Source organism: Electrophorus electricus, chromosome 22 (genome assembly GCF_013358815.1).
Source record: "Electrophorus electricus isolate fEleEle1 chromosome 22, fEleEle1.pri, whole genome shotgun sequence".
In the NCBI taxonomy this organism is placed as follows: domain Eukaryota; kingdom Metazoa; phylum Chordata; class Actinopteri; order Gymnotiformes; family Gymnotidae; genus Electrophorus; species Electrophorus electricus.
The window spans coordinates 3,380,825-3,397,267 of record NC_049556.1 but is presented as its reverse complement, the minus strand read 5'-3'; the positions used below and the strand labels follow the sequence as shown (position 1 = coordinate 3,397,267).

The 16,443-nt window shown below is 49.7% G+C and overlaps 1 protein-coding gene and 1 pseudogene across 1 annotated transcript; one reads left to right on the top strand and one right to left on the bottom strand.

Moving 5' to 3' along the window:
• LOC118240651 overlaps nt 1-16,443 on the bottom strand; it is a 659,061-nt pseudogene that overhangs the window by 318,781 nt on the left and 323,837 nt on the right.
• Nucleotides 11,576-15,544, top strand: klf4 (Kruppel-like factor 4). The gene is made up of 5 exons (XM_027023256.2): nt 11,576-11,934; nt 12,110-12,230; nt 12,912-13,674; nt 13,762-13,920; nt 14,584-15,544. The coding sequence occupies exons 1-5, from the start codon at nt 11,930-11,932 to the stop codon at nt 14,757-14,759; spliced, it is 1,224 nt and encodes a 407-aa protein (XP_026879057.2). The 5' UTR covers nt 11,576-11,929; the 3' UTR covers nt 14,760-15,544.

Sequence of the window (16,443 nt, the reverse complement as noted above, 5' to 3'; positions counted from 1 at the left end):
CACACAGTCCCACACCAGCCCACTGAGTCTCACACAGTCCCACTCATTCCCACACAGTCCCACTCAGTCCCACACCGTCCCACACAGTCCTACTCAGTCCCACACTATCCCACACAGTCGCACACAGTCCCACTCAGTCCCACATTGTCCCACACCGTCCCATACAGTCCCACACAGTCCCCCACCATCCCACACAGTCCCACTCAGTCCCACACAGTCCCACACTGTCCCATACAGTCCCACACTGTCCCACCAGTCCGACAGTCCCATACAGTCCCACCAGTTCTACTCAGTCCAATCCAGTCCCCCACTGTCCTATACGATCCCATACAATCCAATAAAGTCCCATAGAGCCCTATACAATCCTATACAGTCCAACCCAGTCCTATATAATCCTATATAGACTTAGCTCAGGTCTCACAGAGTCATCCTGTACACTCTCACAAACACAGAAAGCAGTGGAACAGATGGCAAGAAGAAATAGCACTGAGACTGACCAATGATGACAAAGCAGCCATGCTGAGGTACGTTTACTGACAAAAGCACTCCAGTCTAAAAAACACATGCACCAACACACTCCAGCATCCATTTCACAATTGTTTACCTTTTTATTTATCTGCTGACTTAAAGAACTTAAATGATTACATAATTCTGTGTCTGACCGGAGTTCCGAGAGAAAGAATGGGTCTTTTTCCCTCCGGCACCGTGCGGTGCCTTTTTCCATGTGAGCACCGCTTAAAAACGTCGACGCAGGAGCTCCCCGCGATATAAAGAGGCTTTTGTTGTTGTGGGGAGCACGGCGCGGGTCCCGATGAATTTAACGAAGGGCTCCGTGTGAACCTGCTCGTTTCACTCTCGTCCACACAGCACCACAGGTGCTGCCAAGCTCTCGCTCTCCGGAGAGAGAGAGAGAGAGAGAGAGAGAGAGAGAGAGAGAGAGAGAGAGAGAGAGAGAGAGAGAGAGAGAGAATGCTTTTGCAATGCTTTTCCCGTAGGAAATTGCATCGTTACAGTAGCAAGACACATAACCTCATATGAACAGAAATATCATTTCTGGGGCACCGGCTAAATAAAGAGCGCTATATCTATTTACATATCTGTTTATGCATACGCAAGGATTTGCATGACATTTGCATGAGAGGTCATTCTGTCAGACACCTCTGGGCTTTTTTGATTCCCCCCCCAAGAGCAAGTCTCGGTCCACTCTCGCTCCGCTCCGAGCGAAAAAATAAGACAAGCGACAAGATACACCCACGAGAGAAAGACTGGAATTGCGACCATCAACAGCATCTCAGACCAGTGCCTCCGGTGACTTATGAACCATCAACACACGTCAAGACGGGTGACTTGTGCAGTTATCTCCTCCACGAAAACCCTTCTCACTTCTCAGACTTCCCCAACACCCCGGGCCAGTAAAGCAAAGCGCCAACTCACGGTCAGGATATGGGCCGCTGTAATCCATACGTGTTTGTTATTCCACTCATCGTCTCCCCATCATCTGATCATTTTCCGGACCAACCCTTCGTATGCCTCATCTCTCTCAGATTGCTTGCTGGGCCTTTCGAAGAATGAGATCTGGGATTAGGATTAATATTAGTATTAGGATTAGAATTAGGATTAGGATTAGGATTGGGATTGGGGAAAAAATTCAGATGGACTATGTACTAAGAGCCCTATATGGGCATGAAACAAAGCGGGACTAGTTTGAGTTATGATGGTGGGATTATTTTTATCGTTCCACTATCTTATCACATGCCGTATTTCAGTGGACGGCCTCGAGTTTGCTTCCAGCCTTGAACCACAGGTAGACCACCTAAAACACAGAACACGCCTGCAGCCCCATCCAGCCGCTAGCTGTACCTCTAAATTACACCCGCATTATGAAGCTACAGGATAGCTGAGTTTGCCTAGGCCTTGAACTCAAACAAGTTTCTTTTCCACGTCTAAATGAACACTGTAAAGAAGATTTTTTTTTCTTCTTTTTTTTACTGGCTTCATGAAGCGTATGTTTTCTGTCTCGGAGACGCAAACGTCCAGGTGAACCGTGCACCCAGTCGTTCTGGCTTTAAAAACTGCTCAGAGGGGAATCAAAAGGAGGAAATGAAAATCTGGCTTCTCTCCCACTCTCCCTTCATCCCTCTCTCCTCCTTCTACACCCCCCCCCCTTGCTGAGAACTAGGCTTTTCATATTTCACTTTTTTAGCTTCTCAAAAAGTTGCCCTTTTCAACAGTCCTCCCCCTGCACTTCCTCTCGTCTGTGTGGCTAAACGCACTCTTTCCACTGAACATTTCATAGAGGGAACGCTGTAATGGGCTTTACTACAGCGGTGTAGTTCAAGTCTCGTTACTAGATGGACGCATGAGGAATTCCCGCTTGACCGTGAAGGATCACAGAGCTCAGTTAGTGTTCTCTGACGGAGCTGACGCGCTCACGCACCACGCTCAATGCACTCCGCCTGACTCAACGCAGCAAACGCCCGCGAAGGGTTAATTAACGGGTTCTGCTCTGCTTTCATTCACTCGTTTGTTCTTTCATTCACTCTCTCACTCCTTTGCCCACTTATTTGGTCAGGTTTTCCAGAGTGCTCCAAAGCGGGACCCGACGTTAGCGAGTTTCCAGCCACGCGGAGCCGGAGGCTGGGAATACGGAGCTGTGCGAAAGGGTGCGTGGTGCAGAGAGGCACCCGTGGGAGCGGGAGAAGCCCACGCGTGCGCCGGAACGCCACCTCCCAACGCCTGTGAGCAATTACTGGCCGAATTCCTGCGAATTAGAATGCCAAAGCCGATACATACACATCGCTCCTGGACACAGCCGTCAAGGGACAGGGGGGAACGGTGAGGGGCACCTGGAGGCGGGGCTGCTTGGAGAAGCTGGGCGGGGCCACTGGGAAGGCGGGGCCACCAGTCAGGCAGGGCGGAAAGAAGCAAGCCGTGAGGTTCCTACCCGCCAAGGTGTGCAAGCCGACCCGTGTGCAACCGGCAGTCATTTTTGCGCGGGCAAGCAACGCAAAATGACTTTGCGATCTGAGATGCATGCGGCTGCAGCAAGAAGAAGCCAGCCAATCACAGCTGCAAGTTTCAGAAACTTGAGCTCAATCACATGTCTAACTGAGCTCCCCCCCTGCCACCCCCTCTGGCTCCTCCTCCCACAGGCCCAGGCTCCTCCCCCTTAGGCCCAGGCTCCTCCTCCTCAATCAAAGATCTGAAGATGAGAAAGGGCTCACAGAGAGTCCAGCCTCTGCTAGTTATAACCTTACACTTTTTGTCCAACTTTTCTGTCGCATCCACCAAACCTAACAGCACCTTTGGTTTTATTATTTAGGTCAGTAACAAAGCGTCTCATTGGTGGAGCAGAGTAAGACCTTCACCTATCATCTTCACACAGAAAACTAAAGTTTGACACGTCATGAAACAGAGAAAGAAAGGTGACACTGGGAAACAACAAGTTGTGTAGTAAACTGCAAAATCGTCATCGTCCAAGGTAGACATCCTACACCTTGTTATTGCCGGATTATTTCACCAAATCCCCCAGGCAGGCGCAGGACAGACGCAGGACAGATGTAGCCAGGGTGGTGCGGGGGGGAATCCCACAGCGTGTCTGAGATCTCAGCTCGTCTCAGTGTGTCTCCATGTGTCTCCGTGCGCTTCCACGCACCTCTGTTCGTTTGAAGAGTGAAACAGAGGGTCCTCAGGTGTCTCACCTGTACCTCTCAGCTCCTCACAGCCTCACTACACTCCTCACACACACACACGCCCTGGAGTGCTCCAGCCGTAGCCGCCGGTTCCCTGCCGCTCGACCCCAGTGCTGGAACACAGACACACACTCACACACACCACTTTCCCCTCCAAATAAATATTTAGCTTTTAGACTTGTAATTGACTGGAAAATGAGTAGAACAAATGAAATTTCCACTTTTTTCATACTGTTAGATTCAGAGCCAGTAGAGGTTAGGTGTGTTTTCTCAGCGGTACAGCTCTGTGGTAAGGTCGGGTACGGGGGGGGGGGTCAAGGCTGTCTCTCGCCCCAAAGCAAAGCACAGCAGACGAGAGGCGCCCTGGCTCCCCTTCTCCCAGACTGGTCCAACTCGTGACACGTCCCTCTGAGTAAGAGCCATGTTTGCTGAAGACACACGTAAAAAGAGGTCAACCTTAAAGTCCATCCCAGCACGGTGGAGCGTGGCGTGTGTTTACCCATGCCAAAATAATAACGGCAATGCCGAGCCTTTTGTGCGTTGCTTTTTGGGAGTTCTTTTGCGAATCCCCAAAAAAAATTTTTTAAATCCCCACAGAGATTTGTGTTTTGATTTCAGTAAGCTTGCTCAGTTTGTTATAGTGACCGATACACACATCCAAAACCGAGCCCTACCTGACGATGAAGCATCAGGTTTCACTGAGCACTGTGAACCGCCACAAAGACCTCTGTCATCCCGTCGCCGTGGAGACGAAAGTGCCGTCTGCAAGCTCCTCCCACAGCAATAACGTGGCACGTTGTGACACGCTGTTAATGCCACGCTTAGCAAGACGTCTCTACTCAAACCTGACAGAATATTAAGAGTCATTTTAATAATAATAATAACAAATGATATTTATATAGGGCTTTTTAATGCCCCATAGATGCTTACAATACGCAGCGCATAAGAGAAACCACTGATAGACATACAAAACAGAACATATACAGTATGCAGAACATTTACAAATGACTTACAGAACATGGGCTGCTGAAAGAGGAGTTTAGGTTGGAGAAATATTATAGTTATATTATAATATAATATAACTATATTATATATATATATATATATATATATATATATATATATATATATATATATATATATATATATATATATATATATATATATATATATATATAGACTTTCCATTAAGATTGGTAGCAGAAACTTTGCTCCTGTTTGCCTCATTTGATTGGCCGTGTGACCAGCAGGAAGCAAAACATCAAAATTCAGGAATCGCTAACAGAATAATGTTTAAGTTCTCGTTATGTGAAACTGTTCCTGTTACTCTGTAATATACGACCACAGTGCCTTTCCAGTTTGTGCTAATCAGCATAAACTGCTTGCCTAACAAGCAACGTGGTGTTACTTATATCAGGACTCCCTTTTCTCACACATGGAGCAGAAGTGAAATAATGGTTTTCCCCTTAACATGGCTGTGTTTTTATATGTGTGAGAGAGAGAGAGAGAGTGTGTGTGTATGTGCGGGGGGGTATGTAAGAACTGCACTGCTTACCCTCTGCCCAGCTTTTTAGAGGCTTCTAATCCTGGCGGGGCCTTGTGATGTCACCCTGACCCCACCCCGCCTCACTGCTCCAGCCCCTGCGCCCGCCCGGCACCGTAGGCAGCAGCTCCAGACGCTGAGGGGGTTTAGCTCCACACACCGGCCTGAGAGAGGCGCGGGGGCCCGGGCAGAGCGCCTGGAAGCCCTCCCCCTTCCCCTGCTGCCTGCTATGACAGGGCAGTCGTGTCATGTGACCAGGAAGCGTGGCTCCGGTCCACTTCCCCTCCTGGCTGAGGGGGCGTCTGGAGTGGTGGGGGGGGGCGGAGCCGGCCAGCTCTTACGTGCTGGGATAAAAATAACTGCCATATTTAAGCAGAGTCGGAGTCTCTGTGTGAACAGAGGCAGCGCAGTCTGCCTTACGACAAGAACTCCTTCCTTCTCTCTCTCTCTCTCTCTCTCTCTCTCTCTCTCTCTCTCTCTCTCTCTCTCTCTCTTTCTCTCTCATACTCACTATCTCAAACACACACACTTCCTCTCCTGATTACATGTGATGATGTAGAGTGGGCTATAAACAGGTTAAAGCTCCGAACAGTGTCCCAGCCTTCTGATCACACACACACACACACACACACACACGCATGCATACATATACACATGCATTCGCAAGCATAAACACGTGCGCACACATAAGCGAGCACACACACTCACACACACACACTCACACACACACTCACACACACACACTCACGCACACACTCACACACACACACACACTCACACACACACACGCACACACTCACACACACACGCACACACACACACACTCACGCACACACTCACACGCACACACACACTCACACACACACACACACACACACACACTCACACACACACACACACACACACACACACACACACACACTCACACGCACATGCACACACTCACACGTGCACACAAACACACACATTCAGTATTCTGAAGCAGCACACTACTGTACCTTTGTGTAAGCCCTTATTCTGAATACATTTAATATTAAAGTGAAACAGCTGGCATGGCATACATTAACTTTAAAAGGTGAAGTTGAAATATTTCAGGGTTCTTCCATGTCCAACCCTGGAGCAGAGGGTGAGATCTCAGTGTGATGAATTAAAGCAAATATTAATCGTTTTTTCTGAAACATTGTTTAAGCTTAATTTTTGTTTCTCTTGTTTCTCCTGAGGATATTCTTTTTAATCTCCTACAAAAAATCAAAATATCAAACTATTTAAGGCATGATGACTTCAGCCTGATGTGGTTTGCAGAAATAAGGTCTCTAACTCTGATTAACTCCGTTACCATGGATAGAGACTCACCTCTCATCAACATCACCTTGGCAGGTGACTCTGCCCCCTCTATTCATAGAGATGGGGACAATCCAGAGGGACGGAGGCAAGCGAAATGGGCGGAAACATATAAACGGGCCAGAGACGTGTAAAAAGAAGAGACGTGTAAAAGGCAGAGACACTGCACATACTGAGGGCCCCAACGTCATGGCTGTATTTACACCATTTACACCAAGAATAGACTCAACAGAATTGAATCATATTAGCCATGAGGTGAAGATTGCAGAGAGATGAATGAAGATGTTCTTTGCTACAGTAACCACGGTAAGAAGAGGGAGCCTTGCGGACTTAGCGGAGGAATGTGGGGTATTGCTTAATGACTCCAATACGTGTGGACAAGCTCAACCCAAGCTCAACACTGACAAGCTCAACTCGTCACAAACACAACCGCCCTGTGTTGAACCACGAGAAGGAGAAAAACAGAGAGACAGAGTTGTACAGTTACACTCACACACAATCGGTACAGTGTTGTATATTTTTGAAGCATGGCGTGTGAGGTAAGAGCGCGTGAGGTAAGTGTGTGAGGTAAGAGCGTGTGAGGTAAAAGTGGGTGAGGTAAGAGTGTGAGGTAAAAGTGGGTGAGGTAAGAGTGGGTGAGGTAAAAGTGGGTGAGGTAAGAGTGGGTGAGGTAAGAGTGGGTGAGGTAAGAGTGTGAGGTAAAAGTGGGTGAGGTAAGAGTGGGTGAGGTAAGAGTGGGTGAGGTAAGAGTGTGAGGTAAAGGTGGGTGAGGTAAGAGTGGGTGAGGTAAGAGTGGGTGAGGTAAGAATGTGAAGTAAAAGTGGGTGAGGTAAGAGTGGGTGAGGTAAGAGTGTGAGGTAAGAGTGGGTGAGGTAAGAGCAGAGCAACTATTCGCCATAAGAAAATCCAAATCCAAGACATTTTAAGACATCTTTCTTTAGGAAATGACCTGTCTAATGGGATGTTTGTGATCAAGATGGGACACACACCAGTACACGGTGAATCCTGATCTGCCGGTATCAGCTCTTGTATGCAGATTCATAAAGGGGAACCAAAGGAGGAATCACCTGCTCATTTACATGTCATTTACATCTTTTTTTCCTGGATCAGTATAACTTTGGTAGAATGCTGTCAAACACTTGCAGTCTCTAACACTCTCTCTCTCTCTCTCTCTCTCTCTCTCTCTCTCTCTCTCACACACACACACACACACACACACACACACACGCGCGCGCATGCGCACACGCATACGCCCACACATCACACATGCATGCACTGCACAGTCACATGTATTAACACACGTGCACACACAGATTTCCAGAAAACAACCCACAACCTGCCAAAAACACACAACTCTATCAAACACACCTCTGTGAAATACACAAACCTATGGAGCATCACCATCAAACACACACCATTACCAAACACACGCCGTTATCACACAATTGAACACAATGCATTGAAGCACAGCTCCATCAACACACAGTTCTATCAGTCATACAGCTCTATTTAACACACAGCTCTACCAAACATACAGCTCTACACAGAGTCCTACCGAACACACAGGTCAATTAAACAAATATATATTAAACAAACAGCCCACCATCCTTAAAGCTGAGGTGCAGGACACTGGGCCAAAACCAAAAAAATCCAAAAAAAACAAAAACAAACAGAGCCAAAATTACAAACATCTGCGCGCTTGTTTATAAACACGGACAGAGATGCAGCTGTGATGATTTGGAACGCTACTTATTAGTAGATGCATTCTGGCCCTCAATTACAAAATATTGCCCAGATATACTTTCACAAACATTCAGGAACATCTCTGGGCATTGTGAATGTGTGGTGGAAAATATGACACTTTTGAAAGTATCGGGTTAGTACACGCACGATGATCACTTCGATTACAACCTCCAGTTAGAGGTCAGATGCACAGTCTTCAGGGCTCTGCCCGTTTGCCCCAATTTCACTCCGCATAACTGAAGACTGTTTCAGTGTAAGAGAACACTACATCTCTCTCTCTCTCTCTCTCTCTCTCTCTCTCTCTCAGCAGAGAGATATCACACCTCACCGAGAGTCTTCCCTTGGTGCAAGAACAACAATACGCAAGTAAATTATTTCAGTAGCTTTGAACCACGACTGTTCGAACTGCTGTGTTGTTTCCGAGATCTTTTCTGTAAGGAAAAGTCCCTGAGAGGCATTGAAATAATGTGTGTGTGTGCTTTCTCTCTTTTTCCCCCTCTCCTTCCTTCTTTCTTTCCGATTCTTTTGTTCGGCTATGAAACTCAAAGTCGACATGTAATACAGCATTTACAGTGGGTGAAACAAAGCCATTGTTTTACACCACAAAGGGCGTGAATGGTCTGAAAGCGGCCCTTAGAGCTGTGGGGAAAAGGCCTGGGAAACAGAGGTACCTCTCCGGACCGGCGTGGAAGCCGGTCGCCGCCTTCCCTCGGTTCAACTTGCATCACTCACTCAACTAGCCAAACAACCACAATCATAGTCTATAACGCCGCAGTCTCACTGGTTCCCACTGCTTTGTGTGTGTGTGTGTGTGTGTGTGTGTGTGAGAGAGAGTGCACGCGGTTAGCAGGACACGGACTTGTATGCGTATTCGGGAAGGAAAGGCACTGTTGACTGAGTCAAACGGACAAGATCCTGATGCAACAGGATCGTCGCAAAATTATGTTTGCTCTCCACACACACGCGCGCGCACGCACGCACACGCGCTCACACACACACGCACACTCACACGCACACATGCTCACACGCACACACACGCACACACGCGCCAATGAAGAAGCAAAGAGAAAGAAAAAGAAAGGGAGAGAGAGAGAGAGAGAGAGAGAGAGATAGAGAGAGGGAGAGAGAGAGAGTGAGAGAGAGAGAGAGAGAGAGAGAGAGAGAGAGCAAGACAGCACTCTGGGGTTTTCGGATGCAGAAATAGGTTTATATTGGGCTTGATACCTCTGCAAACAGTGCTCAGCCCTCTTCAAAAACAATCACTCTGCACAGGCAATGCCAAATGCTGCAGAAAGGGCCTCCAGATTACAGCTTGCGCACAAGAGCATACCGTGAGACACCGGCCAATCAGAGCTGCTTAGAAGGAGCGTCTGCCTACGGTTCACGGCCCTCTACATGAACACACGGCACATTCACTGCGTGCATCTTACCATTCCTCCAGACGAGCGGTGAGCTTCACTACGCATCCTTCTCAACTTGGACAGGGTTCAAACTAAATATAATAATAATTGAAGCTTGACCGCTGATGCGCTCTCGTTCTGGAGCCAGTATACACAGTGCATGACGAATCAGCATGGCTGATGGGGGGAGCAGATTTTGTGATGAAGATCGTCTTAAACAGGGGACAGGAATCTGATACCAGACCAGTGGCCCAGCGCAGATTGGTGAATTCCAGACCAGGACTAGAGGCTTAATCTGTGTCTTCATTGCCAGTCTTGGTTTCTGGAAAGCAATTGCCATCACTGGACCTCTGAAGCCTTCTTCTGTATGAGGAAAACTTTAATGGTAGTGTGTGATTTAAGATGATTGATTAAAAAACTGTCACACTGGCACCAGTTACCATGCTGTTTGGTGATGAGATACTCATGAAATGATTGAGTGTGTGTGTGCATACGTGTGACAAAGGATGGTGCCGAGTTAGGCCCAACCATACACATTATTCATTCAGAGTTCAGTAACGCTACAAAGAATTCAGAAACTGATGGCGGTAGAATGTTGCTGGCAGAATTCCTTCTGTGTGCTATCAGATGGGATTCAGTGAAAAGACTCTGCTAATTATTAGCCTAGATTACTGACTGTGCGCTTTAGGCCCACGCGGGGCGTCCGCGGGGAGCGCGCAGATGCCTTAAAAGCGTCCCACGAAGACTTCTCCGTGATAGCTGTCAATATTTAATCTGGCCTGGCCACGTCTGTCTGTAGCAATTTGGCTTGCGACAGACAGTGCATCAGTGCACAGGCAGTTAGACCAATCAAAGCCGTAATAACTAAGCCATCGAAACGCGCGCTCTTGATTGCGTTTGCTTGCCGCGACTTGCACGCCGCAGTTCGCGGCGACGAGAGCTGACCAGTAACAGGAGCTGCCCGTCACGGCGCACGATGCCCGGGATAAACCGGTTCAGTGAAAGTTGTGGCCGTCGTTTGAAAACGAATGACGAACCTGCCAGAATTGCGCATGAATGAATCAGCGCGATGAAGTGAATGAAGAGCTAAACAGTGGAGAGACAGGTGCAACTTCCTTTCCTGGGACGCGAAGCCTCGCTACCTTACAGCGGGCCATTGTTATGTGCACAGCGGCGCTGAAACGGCCTTTTCCCTCGCTCGCAGACACGCCTCGCGGTGCTGGCGGCGAGCCATTAGCGAGGGTGTAACCTTCACTATGTAAACACTGAGGTCCGTTCGTAGTAGCCATGCGCCGATTTACACACACCGGTAAACGGAGGTGACAGGTGTCTGGAAGGGTTTAGGAAACCGGCCTCGGCGACTGGTTCACGCAGAACACGAGCTAATCCACGTTTCGGTGGACGAGTGCTGTCTCCGTTTGACAGTTTGGTCAGAGGCTTGCCCGGTCTCCTTCACGCACGCGTTATAATTCAGTTGAAGAGATCGTACTCGTTTTTCGTCTCCGCTCGGCACGAGCCCACCGGCTCTTTGGGAAAATCCCAAACACTTTTAAAACGAATGATTTTTTTTTTCTTCATACAGTTGGGTTATTAAAAGGCAAAAAAAAAAAAAAAAAAAAAAAAAAGGGGGGGGGGGGGGGGGGGGGCGGCTCAACGCAAATCCGGATCTGTCGCACAGAATGCGCGTGAAGAGCGACGCCGGTGTGCGCGCGGCGGGCCCGTTGCTATTGCCGTGTTTGTGCGGGTAAACACAGGCAGCCTCTCAGCGGCCGCGTGCCAACTTTTTTTTTTTTCCCCTCCCTCTTGTCGTCACACGCGCGCTGTTGTTTTTTTTTTTTCTCCTCGTGGTTGCCGTGACAACGAGAGGCGTGTCCGGGATTTTAAAGAGGTAAGAAGGGAAGCCCCGTAACTCCGGACAAATCAGTCCGCTCCAGCCTTCAGAACGCGCGCAGGTTCGCCCCTGCGTGACAGCAGCGGCACACGGAGCGAGCGGAGGGAATCCCCGCCTGCCGCCGCGCTCTCACCAAACGGCAAACACACACTCGCCCGTCCGGTGCATCCGCCGGCCGCCTCGCGGGCATGGCACGGGCCGAAGTTTGACTGTCGCGCCTGGAGTCCCGGTTACGGCGTCTGCCGCGGGCAGCTCGGAAAACCACCGCGGCTTTACAACCGAGCGTTTGCCGAGACACGAGGACGCCCGTTTCTCATTGATGAGGTGCGTATTGTTCGTAGATGTCCGTCGATCGTGTCATTTTCTCACTCGGCTTACACGAGCAGAATGTTTTGGAACGATAGCGCCTTTCAGGATTTTAATTTTTCCTGATTTTTCTCCCCCCTCCTCCTTTTCTCTACCTTTTTTTTTCTCCCTTTCGCCTTGTCCGTGTACCCAGGCAACCACCCAATGATTTTGAAAGTATGGCTCTGAACGGGCCGCTTCTACCGTCTATATCAACCTTCTCCAGTGGCGCCGCCGTCCAGAGAAAACCCGCGGGGCAAGGAGCGTCTCATTTAGTGAGTAAGAACCGCAGCCGGGGCCCCCGTGCCTCCTTCGCCGCGCACGTGCGTGGGCTCCGTCCGTGGACCGCCGACCGAGGCGCGCGATGCACGGTGGCGTGTCGGGGGCTCGGGGCTCGTGCCGTAGCGTGCGGTCGTCGGCGCTGCCGCACGCGCAGCTAATGCGCTCGAGGCGCGCGTGCACCCTGCCGCGCGCCGGAGCTGCTCCGCTGCAGACGTGACCGGGGGAGTGTCGGACCAGACCGTAGGCGGACAGCGGCTTCTCGTTCCCTCGTATTAGTGGACGGAATACCTGTTCTTCTGTCGGTCTTGTGCGCTGCGACGCGGTTTTTGAACCGAGCAAAGTCTTACGTAACAAGTGTCGGTAAACAAGGCTGTTAACGAGAGCGCTCGCTGGCTTGTACAGAGTGGGAACTCCTGTTGGCGAAATTTTAATGGATATGTCATTTTGGAGAAAAATCACTTGTAGAATTCCATGTGATTTTAAATACCCACATCATTTGATCAAACTTTGTTGTTTGATAATTGGATTCTTTTTAAGTTTTTATTTCAGTATAGGTTCAGTTGTTGGAACCAGTTTTTATCTTCATCTGTTCAGTAATTTCCATGTACAGATTCCTAGATTGCTGTGGTTATTGATCTCTCTCTATCTCTCGCTCTCTCTCTCTCTGGACTAAGAGATGGAAAGAGGAGCTGTCCCATATGAAGCGTCCATGCGCACCGTCTGGAGGAGGGGGCTCTGATCACACTGTGCTCTGTACCATGGCCAAGAAAGAGCCGGAGGAGCTCGACCTCCTCGACTACGACTTCATCCTGTCTAACAGCATGCAGCAGCAGCAGCAGCAGCAACAGCAGCAACAGAGCCACCTACCCCAGCCGGAGGAGGCATCTGCTATGAGCGGCGTCTCCAGGCCGCCTCCTGGCTCCCCGGGACCCTACTCCTACCCGCTGACCTCTCCTCAGGGCCCGGCCACCACCGACATGCTCTACCTGCCGGACCTCAACGACGTCTCCCCGTCGGGGGGCTTTGTGGCGGAGCTGATGAGGCCCGAGCTGGACTCCGCCTACCTCCAGCCCCCCGCCGGTCTCCACGGCAAGTTCGTGGTGAGGACCACCATGCATGCGGTGGACTACAGCCAGGGGGCGACGGCGAGCAAGACGGGCGCCGCGTCGGACCCATCCCTGCTGTTCTCGTGCCCCAGGATTAAACAGGAGTGTCCGAACAAGTGCGCCGGCCCCCAGCCGGCCGAGACGCATTCCTTCCCTGCCGGGAGGAGCGGCATCGGGGCTGACCACGCCCCGGGCTCCGCCCTCTCCCAAGACGAGCGCCGCGGCTCTCCCTCTCAAGTGCTGGGTCCGCGTCCCATCCCCATGGCCCAGGTCTTCCCTTCCACTCCGGGCTACTCATCCTTCCCTCCCGCTCCTGCCACGCCCTACCCCGGTCAGTCGCCCGTCTCGCGCTGCCGTGGACACCAGATCCTGGACGCCCTCTTCCCGCCGGCGCTGACCTGTCGCTCTTATCCCGCAGAGATGATCTCCGAGGGGCTCCCGGAGGAGCCAAAGCCCAAGCGCGGCCGCCGCTCCTGGCCCAGGAAGAGGGTGGCCACGCACACCTGCGACTACGCAGGTTGCGGAAAGACGTACACGAAGAGCTCGCACCTGAAAGCGCACCACCGAACACACACAGGTCAGTGTCTGATCACGCGCAGGTCTGTTCCTGACCACACACACACACACACACAGACACGTGTAGGTCAGTGCCCAAGCGCTCTCTCTCGCGCGCGCGCGCACACACATGCAGGTCAGTGCCCCTGCTACTCCCCCACCTTTCTCATGGCTCTCGCGCATGGTCTGCTGCTGCTTGTCCTTCAGCACGTCATCCCCTCCATTCGTGCCGGTGTCAGTACTGATGGCCCTGCAGTGGGCTTTATACCCCATAACGTTGCGCGTTACAGGGCCGATGCTTTCACACGGCTCGTAGAGCATGCAGTGAAGCCCCCCCTCCTCATCCCTACCCTGGAGTCAAGACTGTTTTCGCACAGGCGATAAATTATTCTACTGTTCTCGGTGAGGCAGAGGGCCGACGGGGAGCAGTTGGCAGGTGGTGTGATCTGTCGTTTAGACAGAAGGTCGACGGTGAGCCCTGCTCAAATAAAACCGCAGACATGATTGGTTTACCGGCCCTCTTGTGCTCCTCGCTCCCCGAGCGACAGGCTGGGCCAGTCTGTATTGTTGGAGTTCCCACCCCCACCCTGTTCTCCCCCTCCCCTTCCGATTTTGCTGCTTCTTGTTACAACTTGGGGGTGAAATGTTAACTGTTATCCCTGTGTGTGTGTGTGTGTGTGTGTAGGGGAGAAGCCCTACCACTGTGACTGGGAAGGATGCGGCTGGAAGTTTGCGCGATCGGACGAGCTGACACGGCACTACAGGAAGCACACGGGTCACCGGCCGTTCCAGTGCCAGAAATGCGACCGGGCTTTCTCCCGCTCCGACCACCTCGCCCTGCACATGAAGCGCCACCTCTAAGCACAGCGCTTTGCGTTGGTGCGTGCGAGTGTGTCCAAACCACGCGTTGCCTTCAAACAAGAGACAGCGAGATGAGCGCTCTATGACGAGCTGTGTCATCCACGGCAAGGACAGCCTTCCAGGCTCCAAACGTACTTCTGATTTTGGTATTTGTTTGTCATTGTGTTTATTGTTGTTGTCGTTACTGTCTTCCAACGTAACAAGGACGCAGAGAGGCCGTCTGTACAACTGACACCAGTTTGCCGCGGGAGTTACTGGAAAGTCGTCTCTCCATTGGGAAATCTGGGGCAACTAAAGGTGCCAGAGGAACGAGAAGAATTCAGACTGGAATCATGTAAAAATCAGGGATATCTGGGATCAATGAGATTGATGTGTGTTGAAGCTCGACCTAAAAAAAGCTTTGGATTCAGCAAGCATTCAAGAGAAAGCGTGGGCCGAAACACACAACACTGTTCTGTCTTATGAATATATTTTTATATAACTCCTTTTAAGCCATTAATTTCAGGTACAAAGTAATTTATAAATATGTTACAGGATGGTGCTCAGTATACCCAGGTGTTTATAAAGGTACCAAAGAGGAAAGCAGACAGATGAAATGTGTGCATTTCTTGGGATCCTTTTCTTCCACACGGCAGGCTGGAATTCAGGGGACATGTGGCACTTCTCCGTGGTGATGGCAATCTCATCTGCACTGTGGCTCTTGGGTGCAATAATTTTTATATATAAATAAGACATATTTCATATTTTTGTAAGAAACCAAAAAAAAAAATAACTCTGAACAAAGATTTTTGTTTATAGACAAATTAATGTAATATAATCTTAAGTTTTGTATATTTGTAAATATTTTTTTGCTCAAGTTTTTGTATTTTATGTACGAATCCAATACTGCATAAACGAATAATAATAAAAAAAACATTTCAGATGAACATTCAAACAGAACTTTTCCGTTGAGTCCTCTGATCTAACAACATGAAACGCAGCCTGCCGTTGCCTGATTCTACTTTCAAATACTCATCAGAGATGATCAAGGGTTTCCGCATGGATTTCTCCGTCGCTAAACACATCCAGCAGGGACGGAGGAGCGCTGACGGCCCGCGGATCTTGTGCACAACGGACTTTTATATTAAACTCATAAAGAACCGCAGTTTGCGAAAGCTGCCGCGGCCTTATTTTGTTGCTATGGTTACCGTTTCCCTCTAAACCATAACCGTCGCAATGCTTCTTGCGTAATTACGTTCCCAAACATCCACAGACCGGGAAGGATTCTTCGACTTCATGCCTTTCACATGATTTCTCCCACTGCGGTGATTAACAGAATCTTCTCACTCTCCTCAAGTCCAACAGCGCTTAGATAAAGATGATTAGTAGATGGCATATTTAACTTCAAACATATCGTTTATTGCACTGATTGCTGTCTGAGATAGAGCTTATATGTATTTTGTACTTCTAGGCATCAGCATTCATCCCTGTATTTCTACACTGTTCTAGTTCATTGGTATGTTTGATTCTAACCTACTATACTGTACTTGGATATATTCTATGAGTAAATGACAAAGCACTTTTGTAAGTCGCTGTGGATAAGAGCGTCTGCCAAATGCCGTAACTGTAAATGCACATGTAAAATACCTGTCTGCTGGCTGGTGTGGTCGGCTGCAAATCCCAGACACACTAAAAGTTTTAACTA

Coding starts and splice junctions, on each gene's coding strand:
- klf4 (XM_027023256.2), top strand. Junction 12,231..12,911: donor GGCAAGGAGCGTCTCATTTA/GTGAGTAAGAAC, acceptor CTCTGGACTAAG/AGATGGAAAGAGGAGCTGTC. Junction 13,675..13,761: donor TCCTGCCACGCCCTACCCCG/GTCAGTCGCCCG, acceptor CTTATCCCGCAG/AGATGATCTCCGAGGGGCTC.